Source organism: Linepithema humile, chromosome 3 (assembly GCF_040581485.1).
Source record: "Linepithema humile isolate Giens D197 chromosome 3, Lhum_UNIL_v1.0, whole genome shotgun sequence".
Classification (NCBI taxonomy): Eukaryota; Metazoa; Arthropoda; class Insecta; order Hymenoptera; family Formicidae; genus Linepithema; species Linepithema humile.
This window is the reverse complement of record NC_090130.1, coordinates 4,323,950-4,339,498: the sequence shown is the minus strand read 5'-3', so window position 1 is coordinate 4,339,498 and position 15,549 is coordinate 4,323,950. Positions and strand designations below refer to the sequence as shown.

Here is a 15,549-nt window from a genome sequence, read left to right as displayed (position 1 = left end):
AAACGAATGGCGCTGCAAACAGATTCACGGCGTACCGACGAAGATAATCAACTATCACGCGTGTTCAATGGCGGTGCGAAGCAGCGAAGATACACGTGGTTAAAATATAGAAATTTTTGTAAAAATTTCGGAATAGAGATTCTTTTTAACAATCTTTAGCATATTGCTTAATAAATTATTGATATGGCAAGCACGGGGTGCTCCGCTTTCTCTCAAGACGGTCAATATTACGCGTTCTGCGGTTCTGACGGCAAGTTAAAAATTTGGGAGACCGCGAACGGCCGATTGAAGCACGAATATACACCTAATCGTCACTTATCATCGCCCTGGAGCGTCTTAGAATGGATCTCCGTGAGCTCGCAACCGATGGGCAATGTATCGGTAAATCTTGTGTTTTCGAATCATATAAATTGTCGTTCTGTTTTTATTCTACTTCATTATTCTGACATATTTCTTCTATTCATATTGTATCCCTTTCTTAAAATTATCAATATATTTTCAACAAAATTATGCTAAGTGTGCGTTATATTTCATCTTTATATCAATCAATGATTTTTGCAAAGATGTCAAGTGAACAATGAGATTTTTATTATTACTTGAATATATATACCAAAAGAGAAACGAGGAAATATTTGAGAAATATCTACATCTTAAGTATATATATTATAATAATAAAATGTCTTTTATATTATTTCTTTAGCCAACAGCAAGAAAGAGACGCAAAAGAAAGTCAATTTCAGAAGAAGCAGACCAGAAAGCTATAGTGGCAATGGGTTCAGTGAATGGAAAGATCACTTTGTACGACATAGCCGCTGCCTCTGTCGGCGCTACGTTGGAAAATGGCCATTCTACCACTGTCACAGCAATGACTTGGTCAGCGTATGCCGGATTGATTACAGCAGCTGATGATTATCATATAGTAGAATGGAATCTTCAAGAGAACGGAATCAAGTGTAAATGGAAATCGGGCAAAGCAAAAGTTACAGCTCTAGCAATTCTATCAAATGGAAAGTCCTTACTTTCTGCGGAAAGAATAATCAAGTGGTGGAATTTAGCGACAAAACAATTGATTCGCACGTTCACAGGACATGCCAATCAAGTTACTTTTCTTCATGTTATAAAAGTAAATGATACAACCAATTATTTAATCAGCGGTGCCAGTGCGGATGGTCATCTTTCTGTATGGGCATTAGACAAGGTATATATTTGTTGCATCCCATTTCGAAGCTTTTCCAATTTTGTAGATTATTATATGTTAAAAAGCAGATTTTGGTACACTTTATAGAAGATATATAATATCACTTTTTGTTTTTCCGTTTAGCATAAAAATGACAAAGCACCGGTAACAACATTAGCTATGCAAGATGAAGCTACATCTGTTTCAACACTTGGCATGGAAGAATCACAAATTGTTGTATTAGCCACTATTCGATCAGGTCAAGCGCAACTGTTCAAATATCAACCAAATGGTCACTCAAAACCGTTGAAACCGTCTTTAAGTGTTGCGGTTGCAGCAGATATCAGTCAGAAAGAGACCGTTCAACAGACTCCTATTTTAGCAGGGCAATTAACAGAAGATGAAAAGTTATTATTAGCATACGGTAGTTACTCGAACTTGACATTCGAAAAAGTTACGCCCGATTTTTCAGACAAGGTACAATGTTTGATCAGATCGGACGCAAAAAAATCGAAAGAAAAGAAAGAAGAGGCAGTTTCTAAAGTTAAAAGTACAGCGATAGAAGGAAATGTTGAATATCTTGCACCAGGTAATATCTTTTATGTATTCTTTTCTTATTTTGTTCGCTATTAAAAGAAGTAATTCGATACAATAATATGTCAATCAATAATAAAGAATAATGGGGAAGAAAAAATAGAGAAATAAAGCAGAAAACTATTCTATTGCAGGAATGGGAGTCCAGTCACAGAAACGAAATAGGACCACTTCGGGTTCTCAATTACTATTAAAAGACAGATTGGAAAATCTTAGTTTGAACACGGACGCAAACACGCCGAGAAGGACACCGACGAAAGGGGCGAACACACAGCTACTGATGCAAGGATTGAACAGCAAAGATAAAACGATTTTGGCGACGGCGTTGTTCACAAAAGACGAAACTTTAATTCGTAATACCATCGCAAAATTACCGGTGCAAGCGATAACGCCGTTACTCAAAGAATTAACCGTTATGTTGCAAGGCAAAACATACGCGTAATTATATTATCATAATATGTCGTTATTCGTAAATTTGTCTAAATTCTCATTTGAGACGATATAAAATTTGTGTAAATTAAAGCGAATTTATTCGTCTGCGTTTAGGAGTAAAATCGCGGTGATGTGGTTGCAAGCTTTGATCACGACTCATGCCGCGCACTTGATGTCACGACCAGACATCGCGGAGATCCTTAGCCCTATTTTAAGCTTTATCGATGCGAAATTGATGCTTGTGACAGCCATACAAAGATTGAGAGGTAGAGTTTCCCTTATAACAGGACAAATATCTCAGGCTAAGGAAGAACACAATAAAGATATAATGCAGGAGAGTATGCTGGTTTATCAAGATTCAGGTTAGTTGGATATATTAATATTCTAAAATTGAATTAGACTTAACATGTTAAATGTTACTCAAAATGTTGATTTGTGTTATAGATTCGTCAGATGAAGGTGCTGACAAAGACGATGTTGATTTGAACAGCGTGAACAGCGAATCTGACGAAAATTGGGCAGAAATGTCAGATCAGGATGTTCAAGATGAGCAGGATGAAGAGGACATTAGAAGTGTTAAATCAGAAGATAACGATGTGTATGACGATGATTCGATACACAGTTGAATTCAATCAAACTGGTTAGTAAAGAAATAAGTCACACAAACTATTGATTTATCGAAAAAACATCGTATATAATTATAATATCAAAAAATTTAGAATTATTTTTATCTTCTAAATATTTCTGATGCAAACATGCATCGTTAAATAAGTAATTTTACACTGAAAACATTGCACTCGATTTTAGAGATATAAAATAATAACATTTTTTTCTCAAAAATAAACATTAATTAATTAGTGCGAAATTTATTACATTGATATTTAGTTTAGAGTTTTTATTTGTTGTAAAACATTAAAATTGCGGACTTCTTGCCGTAAACTATATTATTTTTTATATATGTAATTATTTCTTTTAGTGACAACTTTAATTCATCCATCTTTACAATGAAGCCATTTTTAAACGGAGATAATAAAATGTAAAGAATATTATTCTTTTCTTCTCCAGACACTTATTTTCGTTGCTATGTGAAATGGATCTGGGAGAAAAGTCAAATATAAAGAAGCCTTTAATAGCTGGTGTGTTTCTTTCATTCATAACAATCCATCATTTTCTATCCAATTTTAAAGAAATGTACGATCATATAATTTTATATTGGTAACTAATAAGTGACGATAAATTTATACCTTTTTTTATTAATCCATGAAACCGATGTGTAAAGATACTATATTTAAATATGAAAATGTAAAATAAAAATATTGTTTTTATAAATAAAGCTTGAAGTATATACAATATGTACGATCGTAAAATTATACTGATAGTTTCTTCAATGAGTAAAATAGTGTTGATTGTTAAAGAGTTTATTAAAGCATCATTAATTAATTTTTATTAATTATTTCGCATTTTTAATATATCTAACATATATCATTCTAATGACACTGTTAGAGATAGAGTTTGTGATGGCAAAAATGGTCTAATGACTTCTAATACAACTACTTAATATATTTGTCTATACATTCAATATTAAAAATAGAAGTAACATAGCTTTTTCCAATTTACGTAATTTTTAAAACATCTTGATTTAATTAATCAGTCTATCTGATTAGACTAATTACATTCTGGTAAAATAATTCATAGCAGATTTCATATTGAATAAATCAATTAATAAAGAAAATGTTAACTAAACTTGAATTTTTTAAAGAGATATACAATGTTTTTCACTCTATCGTCTTACTCCTTTTTAAATATTGAATAATAAGGAGAACTGAGATACATAGGACAATTTAAGTTACAGCTAAAAATTATTCAAGTTTAAAAAAATGTTATTAATTTCACGATTTTTGAAACTTTTTGGAAAAATTTTGTTTAAAGAGATTTTTATGGCTTAATTTTTTTATACGCAATTTATAAGGAATCGTCACTCCTCTCTCAATTGTATCGTTCGACCGCTCTATGTAATGGAAAAATACAAGTATATGCAATCTCATTTACGTTAAATTCGGACTTATTGCTTGTGCAATAAATTTTGTTATTTGGAATTTTTAATCATCCAGCAATTATCAAAGAATGAACTTGATAAACTTTGAAAAACCGGCTGGTCGCGCGATTAACTGGCGCGTGTCGTCAAGCATTAGAATACGTATATCTACACGATTGCACACGACACCCCTACAACACATATGTCTCAAGCTAAAAGCTTGAGAACAATGCGATTCTTTTAACCCCACATTTATATAGACAATGTCTCAAATCCTATTTTATATAATCGTTTCTTTGTTTCCAAAAATTTGTAATTTTATGTAATTACAAATTCGTAACTATAATTGCAAGTTTGTAATTGCAATTTGTATGAGTATTATGCAACTAATAATAATAATTGATTTTGTGTTATCTGTAATGTTTTTGTATAAGTAAAAAAATATAACAAATATATAATGAATAATTTCTTTTCCATAAATATTCTTTAATATCCTTACTTACTATCCAATATTATTTTATTGCCAAATTTCTTACCTAATTCCAACACGATCCTGTTTTTTATTTAAATTTTTATCATAAAATCCCCAATAAGCAAAAAGCAATGAGCAATATTGACAAACGGATAGAAAATATGCTGTCAATCTATCAACATGCTAACAGAGTCTATTAATTAACAGTAAATGTTTATCTATTTTCATAAATTATCAGCAAAATCAGACAAATAAGATATAGTTTTTGTAAAAATTCTTTAATTTAAAAGATATTTATATAGGATGTACTGTGATAAAAAAGTTGCAGTATTTTTTTATTTTCTTTAACAATAATATTTATTTTAAATTAAAAAAACAAGTTTTTTATACTGTTATTTGTGAAGATTAATATACGAAAAAATATATATTTTTTCAAATATTAAATTAAACTCTTGTACTAAAAATAATTGATATCTTCGTATTTTTACTTAAAAAAATAGGAATAAGAAAACTGAAAGAAAGAAAGATGATAAACGTTAAAATTGCGAAATCAAGAGAGGCTCGTTTCTTTATTATTAATGCAATAATCATGTTTACGCGTAGGAATTTCACTTATAGTGACATATCTTTATATGGAGAATATAGGTACCGCCTTAAATATGTTTATAAATATCTTAATTACACAAGTTGTTATCACACATACTAGCTTGAAGCGGAGCAAAGCATGAAAAATACAGACATAACAACTAATGAAAAATAAGCGTATGACATAAGATAACATGTTACACTTGTTACACATGTTAGACTTCTGCTACAAATTTCTAATTAATCCAAAAATACGAGAATACGAATTAAATTTATACATACTTATATCGTGTATAATTATGCGTATTGTCACAAAACTACAATAAAAATTATAAATTAAAAAAAAAATTATATTGGACATCTAAGAATAAATTTTAAAAGAGATTTTCATTAATTATGCGTCTATAGAGAAGTTTTTTATGAGTTAAAAATGATAAAAATTGAATGGATTTTTACGAGACTTAATCTCTGTTGATGTAATGTAATCAATAAATTTTTATTTTTTGATTATTTGATTTCGTATGGACTTTAATAAGCAAAATTTTAATGTCGAGATATGGATGCTAAAAATAGTAAACAATCAAATTTATTTAAGAAAAATTCATATTTCAAGACTAATAAAAAAATCTACGAAACACTGTTATATATTCTTACAATTTTTTGAACTTGTCAAGATGTACATATTACAATAACGTTAATTAACGTTAATTTTTCGAAATCGAAATAATTTTATAAACGCAAATTATTTTATAGACAAGAAAAATAATAGTTTATCCACTTATGTGCGCATAATCACGACATTCATAGATTTTTAATACTCTTTTGCGCTCGTAATCAGTGTTTTCGAGTAAAGTTGCAGGAATAAATGTGTCAAAGGGTGGAACACGCTAACAAAGATAACGAAAGAAAAAAAATGGGCGGAACACAAACAGGTCACGACTTAAGGTCAATTGATTGAGTCGAAATCATGGCATTACCGGTATAAAAGCAGGCAACGGTCCAGGAGCCAGCCATCGTTCCTCTTTGCGGAGGTAGGTAGTTGTTAATTGAGACTGAGACATCGAGGGCTGAACGCGATGCTGAAGGAGCTGCTGTTGTTAGCGCTGACGGCGCTGTGCATGTCGGATGCCATCCGCATCACCAGCAAGACGGCCGACATGGACTTCCTCCATAAGCAGAAGAAAATCTACGAGCTGATGTTATTCGTCAAGCAGAACACCCTCACCGACATGGAATTCTACGACATCGGCCGCAACTATGACATCGAGAGTAACATCGACATGTACAAAGACAAGGTGCCTTAACTTTAAATAATTCATTTCTACATATTTTTAAAAAACGTAAAGAAAAATATGTAAAAAAATGCTGCATTTATTTTCGCGCCCTGATTAGAAAATCAGAGTATTGTGCTAAAAATTTATTTCGCACGTCAATCACACTTGTGTCTTCTTTCGCTTATATTTTAGTTCGATAATTATATATAAAAAAAATCTCAATTTTGTCTATCAGACATGTCTTTTAGACTTTTATATTTTTTCAGATTCGACGATACATTCTCGTGTCGTTAATTAATTTTTTTCCTTCTTTTTTTTCACAGTTGATCGTTCAGGAGTTCCTGTACTTGTACAAGCAAGGCATGATGCTTAGCCGCGATGCCATTTTCTCGCCGTACAACGAGGAACATCGTGAGGAGATGAAACTTTTCTTCAAACTCCTATACTGCGCCAAGGACTTCCAGATTTTCTACAAAACCGCCGCCTGGGCGCGTCTTCATCTCAACGACGGCCTCTTCACGTCCGCCTTCACCGTCGCTGTCTTTTACCGTCCCGATTGCAAGTACATGAGACTGCCGGCGCCCTACGAAATCTATCCCAATCTGTACTTCGATAGCACTGTCATTCAGCAGGCTCACGACATCAAGATGACTCGTGGTAACACACGTAAGGACACGATTCTATTCTAATGCAGCAAACAAAATTATACAAAGTAATCCAAAACTCGCAAATATTTTTTTTAATCCTAAATTTTCTAACAAATTTCCTGCTTTTTGGTCAAATTTTAAATTATGATTAAATTTCTCTTCAACACAAATGTCATTGAAATAAACATTTACATATTTTAGAACATCCTGTACACCGGTGTACATAAATGCCTTTTTCTTTCGCAAACAGATCTCACCACCACCAACATGGACAACATCGACAGCTACATGATCTACGCCAACTACTCCGGACACTTCGTCAAGCCCTACTTCGACGACGAGTACAAGATGGACTACTGGATGGAGGACATCAGCTTGAATGCCTACTATTACTACGCCCGCAAAGTAATGCCGTTCTGGCTCGACATGAAGAACATGGACATGCCGAAAGAATTCCGCGGCCACTTCTACTATTTCCTGCACAAACAACTGCTGGCCCGCTACTACCTGGAACGCCTCTCGAACGATCTGGGCGACATCGAGGACTTCGACTGGGACAAGGCCTTCTACCCCGGCTACTATTCGACCCTGATGTACGACAACGGAATCGCCATGCCGCAACGCTCTCGCTACATGAACGTGCCGTTCTACAAGTACGAGCACTTGAAGGTACGATCTATTTGTCCGTCCTTCGTTTCGCGCCGCGAAACCACTTTATCCTTGTGAATGCATTTACGTATATCCTTGCAGGACATCGAGGCGTTGGAGATGCGCATCATGAACGCCGTCGATCTCGGCTACGTATACGACAAGACCGGCAAGCAGATCAACATCTACACCCCCGAGGGCCTGGAGATCCTCGCGAATCTGATCGAGGGTAACGTGGACTCGTGCAACTGGCGCTTCTACGGTATGTACGACGCCCTCGCCCGCGACATCCTCGGCTTCAACTTCGACTACAAGGACAAGAACAAGATGATCCCGAGCTCTCTTCAGTGCTACAGCACCAGCATGAGAGACCCGGGCTTCTACCGGCTGTACAAGAAGATCATGACGTACTTCCTCAGGTTCGCGCGCGCGCCTATCTCCCTTGATCCCGCGCTCAGAATCGGTGCGCGCAATCTCACTCGATTTCTTCTCGCAGGTACAAGAAGTACATGCCGTACTACACCCAAAACGAGCTGATTTTCCCCGGCGTCAAACTCGAATCCGTAAACATCGATAAGCTGCTGACCTACTTCGACAACTGCGATACGTTCATCAACAACGCCGTTTCCGTGGAGAGCTTCAAGGACGGCATGAAGCTGCGCATGAAGGTGCGCCGCCACTGCCTGAACTACAAGCCCTTCACCTACCGCTTCAACATCAACAGCGACAAGGAGACCAAGGCCATGCTGAAGATCTTCCTCGGACCCGCCTTCGACGACGTACACATGGACAAGGACATATCTTACTTGCGCGATTACTACAAGTACTTCGTCGAGATGGACAAATTCATCGTAACGCGTAAGTCGACTGCTCTCTTTCATTTTTCTTTTCTTCTTGGAAAAAAAATTAACGCTTCTCTTTTCTTTCAGTGAGACAAGGCACGAACAGCATTGAACGTCGCAGCTCCGACTCCATGTACACCATGTCCGACATGATGTCCGGCGATATGTTCTACAAGAAACTGGAGAAGGCGGTGGGCGGTAGCGAGCCGTTCACCTACTACGAGAAGCTCTTCGGCTTCCCCGAGCGTCTGACGCTGCCCAAGGGCAAGCCCGAAGGTATGCGATTCAAGATGTTCTTCTACCTGAGCCCGATCGACGAGACCAAGATGACGACCGTGGAGCTGCCGATCTTCGGCAAGAGGATGATGGACGGGAAACCGCTCGGCTTCCCGCTCGACAGACCGATGTGGCCGTGGAAGTTCCTCACGCCGAACATGCTCTTCAAGGACGTGCACATCTACCACACGATGGAGAACGAGAAAACGATGAACTTCTAAGTTACCTCCCGAGCTAGCTGCCAAACTTCCGCTTATTCAAAAAAAAGATCATGATGATAATTGTCGTTTAGAAACTCTCTATCACACAAATATATAGATCGCATGACTTCCTTCAATAAAGAATGCTGATAAAATATATATAAAAATCTATTTTTTTTAACCCACCTTTACTCTCCCTCTCTCTCTCTCTCTTTCTCATTTTTACATTATGAATCTCAAGCGGTTCAAAAATTCTTCACTCTCTTAAAGCATTGCATTTTGCGACATACTTATACGTTTTATTTCCGATTAATTTAATGTTTGCATTTATAAATTAATTATTAATTATTTCGTGTAATTTAATCTCGATCTTTTGAAACAATGTGAGGTTTTAAAAATAAATTTTTTAATAATTTAATTTAGCAGTTATAGTTTGATAAAAATGTTTTATGTAAGAATTTAACTTTAAGCAGCAGTTGAAAACAACTTACATGAAATAAGCGTGTACAACTAAAAAAAAAAAAAAAATAATTTTGACGACAAAACAGAAAACATGTCACGCCACTGAAAGCATATGGAAAAGCCGGCAAGCGCATAAAAATAAAATTATAACAATTATGTAACTGAGCTGTATATAAAATGTATATCTAAAATACATTTCATTCTCTACAAAAGTAAAGAATAAAAATTTAAAAAATTTTTAAATAAAAGAAAAAATTTGCAAGCATTTATACCTATTATTAAAATAATTATAGCAGTCAACCACAATAAAACATTTATTTCAAATGTTTTTGATAGACTAGTTGTTTTGTGAAAACTATGAAAAGGTAATAAGCATCAAAAGCACAAAAAGTTATCTATGGATGTTTCAAATTCTTTCCTCATAAAGCGCACTTTATTAGCACTCAATTTCCTTTTTATATCAAAAGATAATTTTTAAAGCAAATTATAAATATTATTTTGTTCAAATTAAAATTTTCCTATATATTGAAAAATACTATGATTTATAAAATAGATATAGAAGAGATATAAGACCTATAGACAAAATAATAAAGTTTATTTAAAATTTAACGAGAAATAAAATTTTCTTAACTTATTGTCTTTCTTGATCATTCCTCTCTTCTCATTTTATAAAATTCTCTAAATTTTTAACTATTTGTAAGTAAAAAAACTATTGACATTTACATTAATTTAACAATTAATATAAAAAATTAGTTATACATTTATGCAACGCGAAAAGTAAGTAAAAGCTTGTTTATTCAAAGACTGAACAACGCTTCTTTAGATTTTTGTGTTCTCTTATAAATATTTCTAAAATAAGAACTTGTTATGTGTAAAATATGAAAATAAGAATTCCTTATCTAAAATAAAACTTCTATTACAAAAATTCTCAAAATGTTTTTAATTATTAATTACCAAAATTAGTGATTAATGTCCTTTATATACATAGAAATTTTGATATTCTGAGATATTGAGATTTGAGATTCTGTTTCTTATTAACGGTCAATTTAATTTATTTTCATTAATTATTTAATCGTTGTTATCAAAAGCTTTACATACGAATAATATGTTATGTAATCCTTCTTAGGTGATAGTTCATATTTTCGTATCTTAAAACAGTTAAGCATATTATTTATAACACTAATCGCAAAGCAACAAGTTGTATGTGTGTTATATATTCGTTATCGTATCAGCGTCGTACGAGAAGCCCGCAATTAAAACGATAGCTATTTATCAATAAATAATACGAATGCTTGTTCAGCTTATTCTGGGTTTTTTATGCAAGTTTCAATTATTTTGAAAAATGTATTATCAGGGTATAATTGTGAAATTTAATTATATGCTAAATATTATTATTATTATTCGTTGTATAAATTACATTCTGTTAAATAATTAATTTTTTAATTATTTTTCCGATTTGTTTGAAATAAATTAACTGGAAACTTTTGCGTATGATAATAAATTAAAGTTTGTAAATATTTCTATAAATTATTCCTTTTCTCTTTGCTGAGAAAAGACTGAAGCCACAGATTAAAATCTTTAAAAAATAAATAATTATAATATATAAATAATATATATATATTAATTATAATATATAAAATAAATTTTTACTTCTCACAAAAAAACCAATTTTGTTATGTGATTTATTTCGATCCTGTTGCCGACAGAAATCAATATCATCATGTTTTTTAAAAATATTGGAGAAGTGAAAAATTAAATTTATTATTTTAATCTAAATTTTATATTTATTTTAATTTTAAAAATTTCTTTGCGCTTATAAATAACGTGAAATATGACGTGCCGAATATTAATCTCGGATTTTTACCATGTCAAAGGGTAAATGATTACCGGTAAAGATAATTGTTACACAAACAAGGGCATGATTGGTTCATTATCGGTTATCTCACCGGTCCCCCAATCTCATTCCCAAATTTTCCGCACTTCTCTCGTCTGATTTTGCATGGAAGATTGGTATATAAAGCAACTCGTGAATAAAGTCGGCCGATCCTTCGCGAAGCAACTATCAGGATGAAAGCGGTTGTGTTGTTCATAGCGGCGGCATGTCTCGCTGATGCCACGCAGGTGCCCACCCGCACCGCTGATAAGACGTATTTGATCAAGCAGAAGAGCATCTACGAACTCTTCTGGCACGTCGACCAACCGACCATCTATCATCCGGAGCTCTACCAGAAAGCGCGATCCTTCAGCATCGAAGATAACATTACTTCTTTTACGGACCAGGTACATATTAATACATACATCGATAAGTAATATGTAAAAGAAAGTAATTGTTTTTTTTTTGTATAAAATATTTTAATGCTATTTTCTCTAACTTATCGCAAATCAACAAGTAATTTTTTTGTTACATCGTAATAAAATCATAAATATTAAAATCAATGTAAAATTATTAGTACAAATACGAAGAGATTTGAAAAAAGGTATTAAAATAACATCTTACGATTCGAAAATGCTCTTCAGGGGCCTAAACTTTTTTCATTAAATCTGTTTTATTTATTTTGATATGTGACAAATTTGGCAGAACTCTGATCCCTAATCTATTTTTAATGAATAAAGCTAACACGCGTGCATTATTTGTTGTTTTAGGCGGCAGTAACTGAATTGCTACAACGATGGAAACACGGAATGCTCCGACGTGGAGAAGTGTTCTCCATGATGAATTCTCATCATCGCGAAGAAGCAATGAGCCTCTTCCGCGTTCTGTTTTCCGCCAAGGACTTTGAGACTTTCTACAATACCGCCGTCTGGGCTCGTTTCCACATGAACGAACAAATGTTCACTTACATGCTGAGCCTCGCCACGCTGCATCGCGCTGACACCAGGAACATCCGTCATCCCCCGATGTACGAGGTGGTCCCGCACTTATACTTCAACGAGGAGGTTTTACATCAGGCCTATCACATCGCCATGGGTGGCTCTGGTTAGTATATCAATTAAATCAAATCTCAATTCATCCACGACCGACGTTCAATTCTGGAGATTAGAATTTTATTACGAGCGAAACAATTTCAATAAATATTTTTTCTTTCTCAATGTCCAATTTTCCAAATATATTCCATATATTTTGCTCAGAAAATCTCTCAAGATTTTCTAAAAGCAAATGCCACGACAATTCAATCAACTTGTTCTTTTACTGCAAATAATTTTATGCATAATGTATTAAAAGTAGAACACAAGATCGGCAAAAGTTATTTGTTTTATAAACAGATATTATATAAATTTTTTCCGCGAGGCAAAATACCTCGCACTGGACTAATGTAATAAGAAAAATGTTATGTGCCAATATTAACCAAAGATTTCTGTTTTAACAGGTATGAAGAAAACGGTCGGTGGTGTAGACGTTTACTACATTCCCGCCAACTACAGCGGCTGGTACGTAATCAGGGATGAGATGCCGGAGATGCATGAAAAATTGAACTACTACACCGAGGACATCGGTTTGAACGCTTACTATTCCGTGGTCAACCACGATTTCCCGCTCTGGATGAACAGCAAACGGCACAACTTACCACAACTTGCCACAACTAAACGCGGCGAGATATATCTGTACATACACAAGGAGATCCTCACTCGTTACTATCTGGAGAGACTGTCCAACGGTATGGGTGAGATTCCCTACGTCGACGTGAACAAGCCCATCGTTACCGGTTACTACCCGACGATGCACCATCACAACGGCTTGTCGTTCCCGCAGCGCCCCGCTAATTCTGAGATCCCAATGCGCGAGCACAGGAACGTTCAGGTCGGTGAACATCGTCAATTCTTTATCGATTTGTCGCATATTAAAGATGAAGAAAAAAATTTGTAAGAATGCTTTAGAGCTACATTTCTAAGATATTTCCGAGATAAGAGAGTATCTTTTAAATGTGCTCCATTTTATTTGCGTTGTTAAAAACGCTTCTTAAAAACTCCAATGAAAATTTGTAACTTTTGCTCTGCAAACATGTAAAAAATATTTAATAAGAATAAGAGAAAAGATAATTTTTTAATGGTCTTCTCTGATTTTAAATAATTGCGTTGATTAAAAACTGTTTATATGTGTAGAAAATAACGTATTGATAACGCTCGCTAACGTCTGAGGATAAAAGAATCAAACTATCATTTTTGCAGATTAATTAAATCATGATGATAATAATACGATTGTCCAACAGGCTCTGCTGGACTCTCACAATCGCATCTCTGACGCTATCGACAGCGGCCACCTCGTCGACATGAACGGCAAGCACATCAACATCTACGAAACCGTGGACGGTCTTAATCATCTCGGCAACGTGATTCAGGGTAATGCCGACTCTGTCAATCCTAAATACTACGGACACCTGGACACAATGTACAGGAAGGTTCTCGGCATGGCACCGGAAGTAAGCACCAAGTACAACGTCGTTCCAACCGCTCTCGATTACTACGCCACCAGTCAAAGGGATCCCGTCTTCTATCAAATGTACAAGAACATCGTCACCTACTTCATGAGGTGAGATTCTACAAGCCAAGCGTCATCGAATGTGACTGTAATGAGAAACCGCGAATTTTAAGATCCGATATTTAATCGCGTCCTCCCGCGCAGATTCAAGAGCAACTTGCCGAGCTACACGCACGAGGAGCTCGCCTTCCCGGGCGTGACAATCGAGTCCGTCACCGTTGACAAGCTGATGACCTTCTTCGACACCTTCGACTCGTTGCTCAGCAACGCCGTGTCGGTGAGCAGCCAGAAGGAGGCTTCGTCGATGTTGATCAAAGCGCGCCAGCACCGTCTGAATCACAAACCCTTCACCTTCCACATCACAGTCAACAGCGACAGGAACGTCAAGGCAGTCATTCGCACCTTTATGGGACCGAAATACGACGTTCACGGCCACGAGCTGGACATGAGCGAGAACTACATGAACTTCGTAAATGTCGATCAGTGGACCGTTGACCGTTAGTATAGATTTTCGTCTTTTCTTACAACATTTTATCTCAAAATTACCGGATTCAAATCTTTACCTCGACAGAATTCTTATCTAATAGTTGATCACAAAAATCGACAGTATCGAAAATTATGTCTTTGCGATTTGCAGAAAATACGGTAAACAATGATTTTCCAAATATATTCTTTAAATCTTTCAAAAAAGAACATCCAGTGATCCAAAGGCAATCTTTCACTTCTAACGTTTTGTTTTCTCAATCGCTGACGAGATTGCGTAATTGTTACAGTGAAATCTGGCACGAACAAGATCGAACGACACAGCTACGAGTCCATCTACACGATTCCCGACGAAATGCAGAGCGAGGTCGTGTACAAGAAGGTGGTGAAGGCTATCGAGGGTGGCGAGACATTCACCTACCCGGGTCAACCCTACGGTTATCCCGACCGTCTGTTTCTCCCTAAGGGCTGGAAAGAGGGTATGCCGCTCAAGATCTTCGTGAGCGTGACGCCTTTCGACGAGACGACTGCTGTGAAATACGACTCGCCGATCTGGGGTCAGGGCGTGATGGACGGCCGTCCGTTGGGATATCCGCTGGACAGACCGGTGCGCACCCACAACTTCACCATGCCCAACTTCCACGTGAAGGACGTCCTTGTGTTCCACAAGCAGATGGAGGAAATGAACATGACCATATAAAGCTCGTCATAAAGCGCGTTCCGTCACGTCAAATGACACTTGGTGCGCTTTGCTGCATGTCTACTTATATAATTAATCAACACGTGCGATCGCCGGTTTAAGAGCCTGGGAATCGTGCTGACTGGAAAAGAGATGTACGAATAAGAGAAGCGAAGCACAGTGCACAGTAGCGTCATTGAGAAATTTTACATGTAACCGATGAGATGCATCAAAAATAAATTCTGCGAAACATCCTGTATCATTTA

At 35.6% G+C, this 15,549-nt stretch overlaps 3 protein-coding genes across 3 annotated transcripts; all 3 read left to right on the top strand.

Moving 5' to 3' along the window:
- Nucleotides 1-42: 42 nt before the first annotated feature.
- Nucleotides 43-3,335, top strand: LOC105676468 (WD repeat-containing protein 43). The gene is made up of 7 exons (XM_012374384.2): nt 43-381; nt 701-1,198; nt 1,322-1,766; nt 1,906-2,209; nt 2,318-2,565; nt 2,648-2,843; nt 3,180-3,335. Exons 1-6 carry the CDS (start codon nt 184-186, stop codon nt 2,827-2,829), a joined length of 1,875 nt encoding a protein of 624 aa, XP_012229807.1. The 5' UTR covers nt 43-183; the 3' UTR covers nt 2,830-2,843; nt 3,180-3,335.
- Nucleotides 3,336-6,307: 2,972 nt separating this feature from the next.
- On the top strand, nt 6,308-9,713 carry LOC105676639 (arylphorin subunit alpha). The gene is made up of 6 exons (XM_012374685.2): nt 6,308-6,590; nt 6,893-7,235; nt 7,467-7,885; nt 7,967-8,283; nt 8,361-8,722; nt 8,794-9,713. Exons 1-6 carry the CDS (start codon nt 6,372-6,374, stop codon nt 9,201-9,203), a joined length of 2,070 nt encoding a protein of 689 aa, XP_012230108.1. The 5' UTR covers nt 6,308-6,371; the 3' UTR covers nt 9,204-9,713.
- A 1,968-nt stretch (nt 9,714-11,681) lies between these two features.
- Nucleotides 11,682-15,549, top strand: LOC105676640 (arylphorin subunit alpha). The gene is made up of 6 exons (XM_012374687.2): nt 11,682-11,924; nt 12,288-12,621; nt 13,013-13,443; nt 13,853-14,172; nt 14,266-14,618; nt 14,895-15,549. Exons 1-6 carry the CDS (start codon nt 11,712-11,714, stop codon nt 15,302-15,304), a joined length of 2,061 nt encoding a protein of 686 aa, XP_012230110.1. The 5' UTR covers nt 11,682-11,711; the 3' UTR covers nt 15,305-15,549.

Bases quoted from the DNA above. Each gene is read 5' to 3' on its own strand.
- LOC105676639 (XM_012374685.2), top strand. From the start codon at position 6,372: ATGCTGAAGGAGCTGCTGTTGTTAGCGCTGACGGCGCTGTGCATGTCG. The intron at 6,591-6,892 runs GTGCCTTAACTT...TTTTTTTCACAG, and splicing joins TCGACATGTACAAAGACAAG to TTGATCGTTCAGGAGTTCCT. The intron at 7,886-7,966 runs GTACGATCTATT...ATATCCTTGCAG, and splicing joins ACAAGTACGAGCACTTGAAG to GACATCGAGGCGTTGGAGAT.
- LOC105676640 (XM_012374687.2), top strand. From the start codon at position 11,712: ATGAAAGCGGTTGTGTTGTTCATAGCGGCGGCATGTCTCGCTGATGCC. The intron at 14,173-14,265 runs GTGAGATTCTAC...CCTCCCGCGCAG, and splicing joins ATCGTCACCTACTTCATGAG to ATTCAAGAGCAACTTGCCGA. The intron at 14,619-14,894 runs GTTAGTATAGAT...TAATTGTTACAG, and splicing joins CGATCAGTGGACCGTTGACC to TGAAATCTGGCACGAACAAG.
- LOC105676468 (XM_012374384.2), top strand. From the start codon at position 184: ATGGCAAGCACGGGGTGCTCCGCTTTCTCTCAAGACGGTCAATATTAC. The intron at 382-700 runs GTAAATCTTGTG...TTATTTCTTTAG, and splicing joins AACCGATGGGCAATGTATCG to CCAACAGCAAGAAAGAGACG. The intron at 1,199-1,321 runs GTATATATTTGT...TTTTCCGTTTAG, and splicing joins CTGTATGGGCATTAGACAAG to CATAAAAATGACAAAGCACC.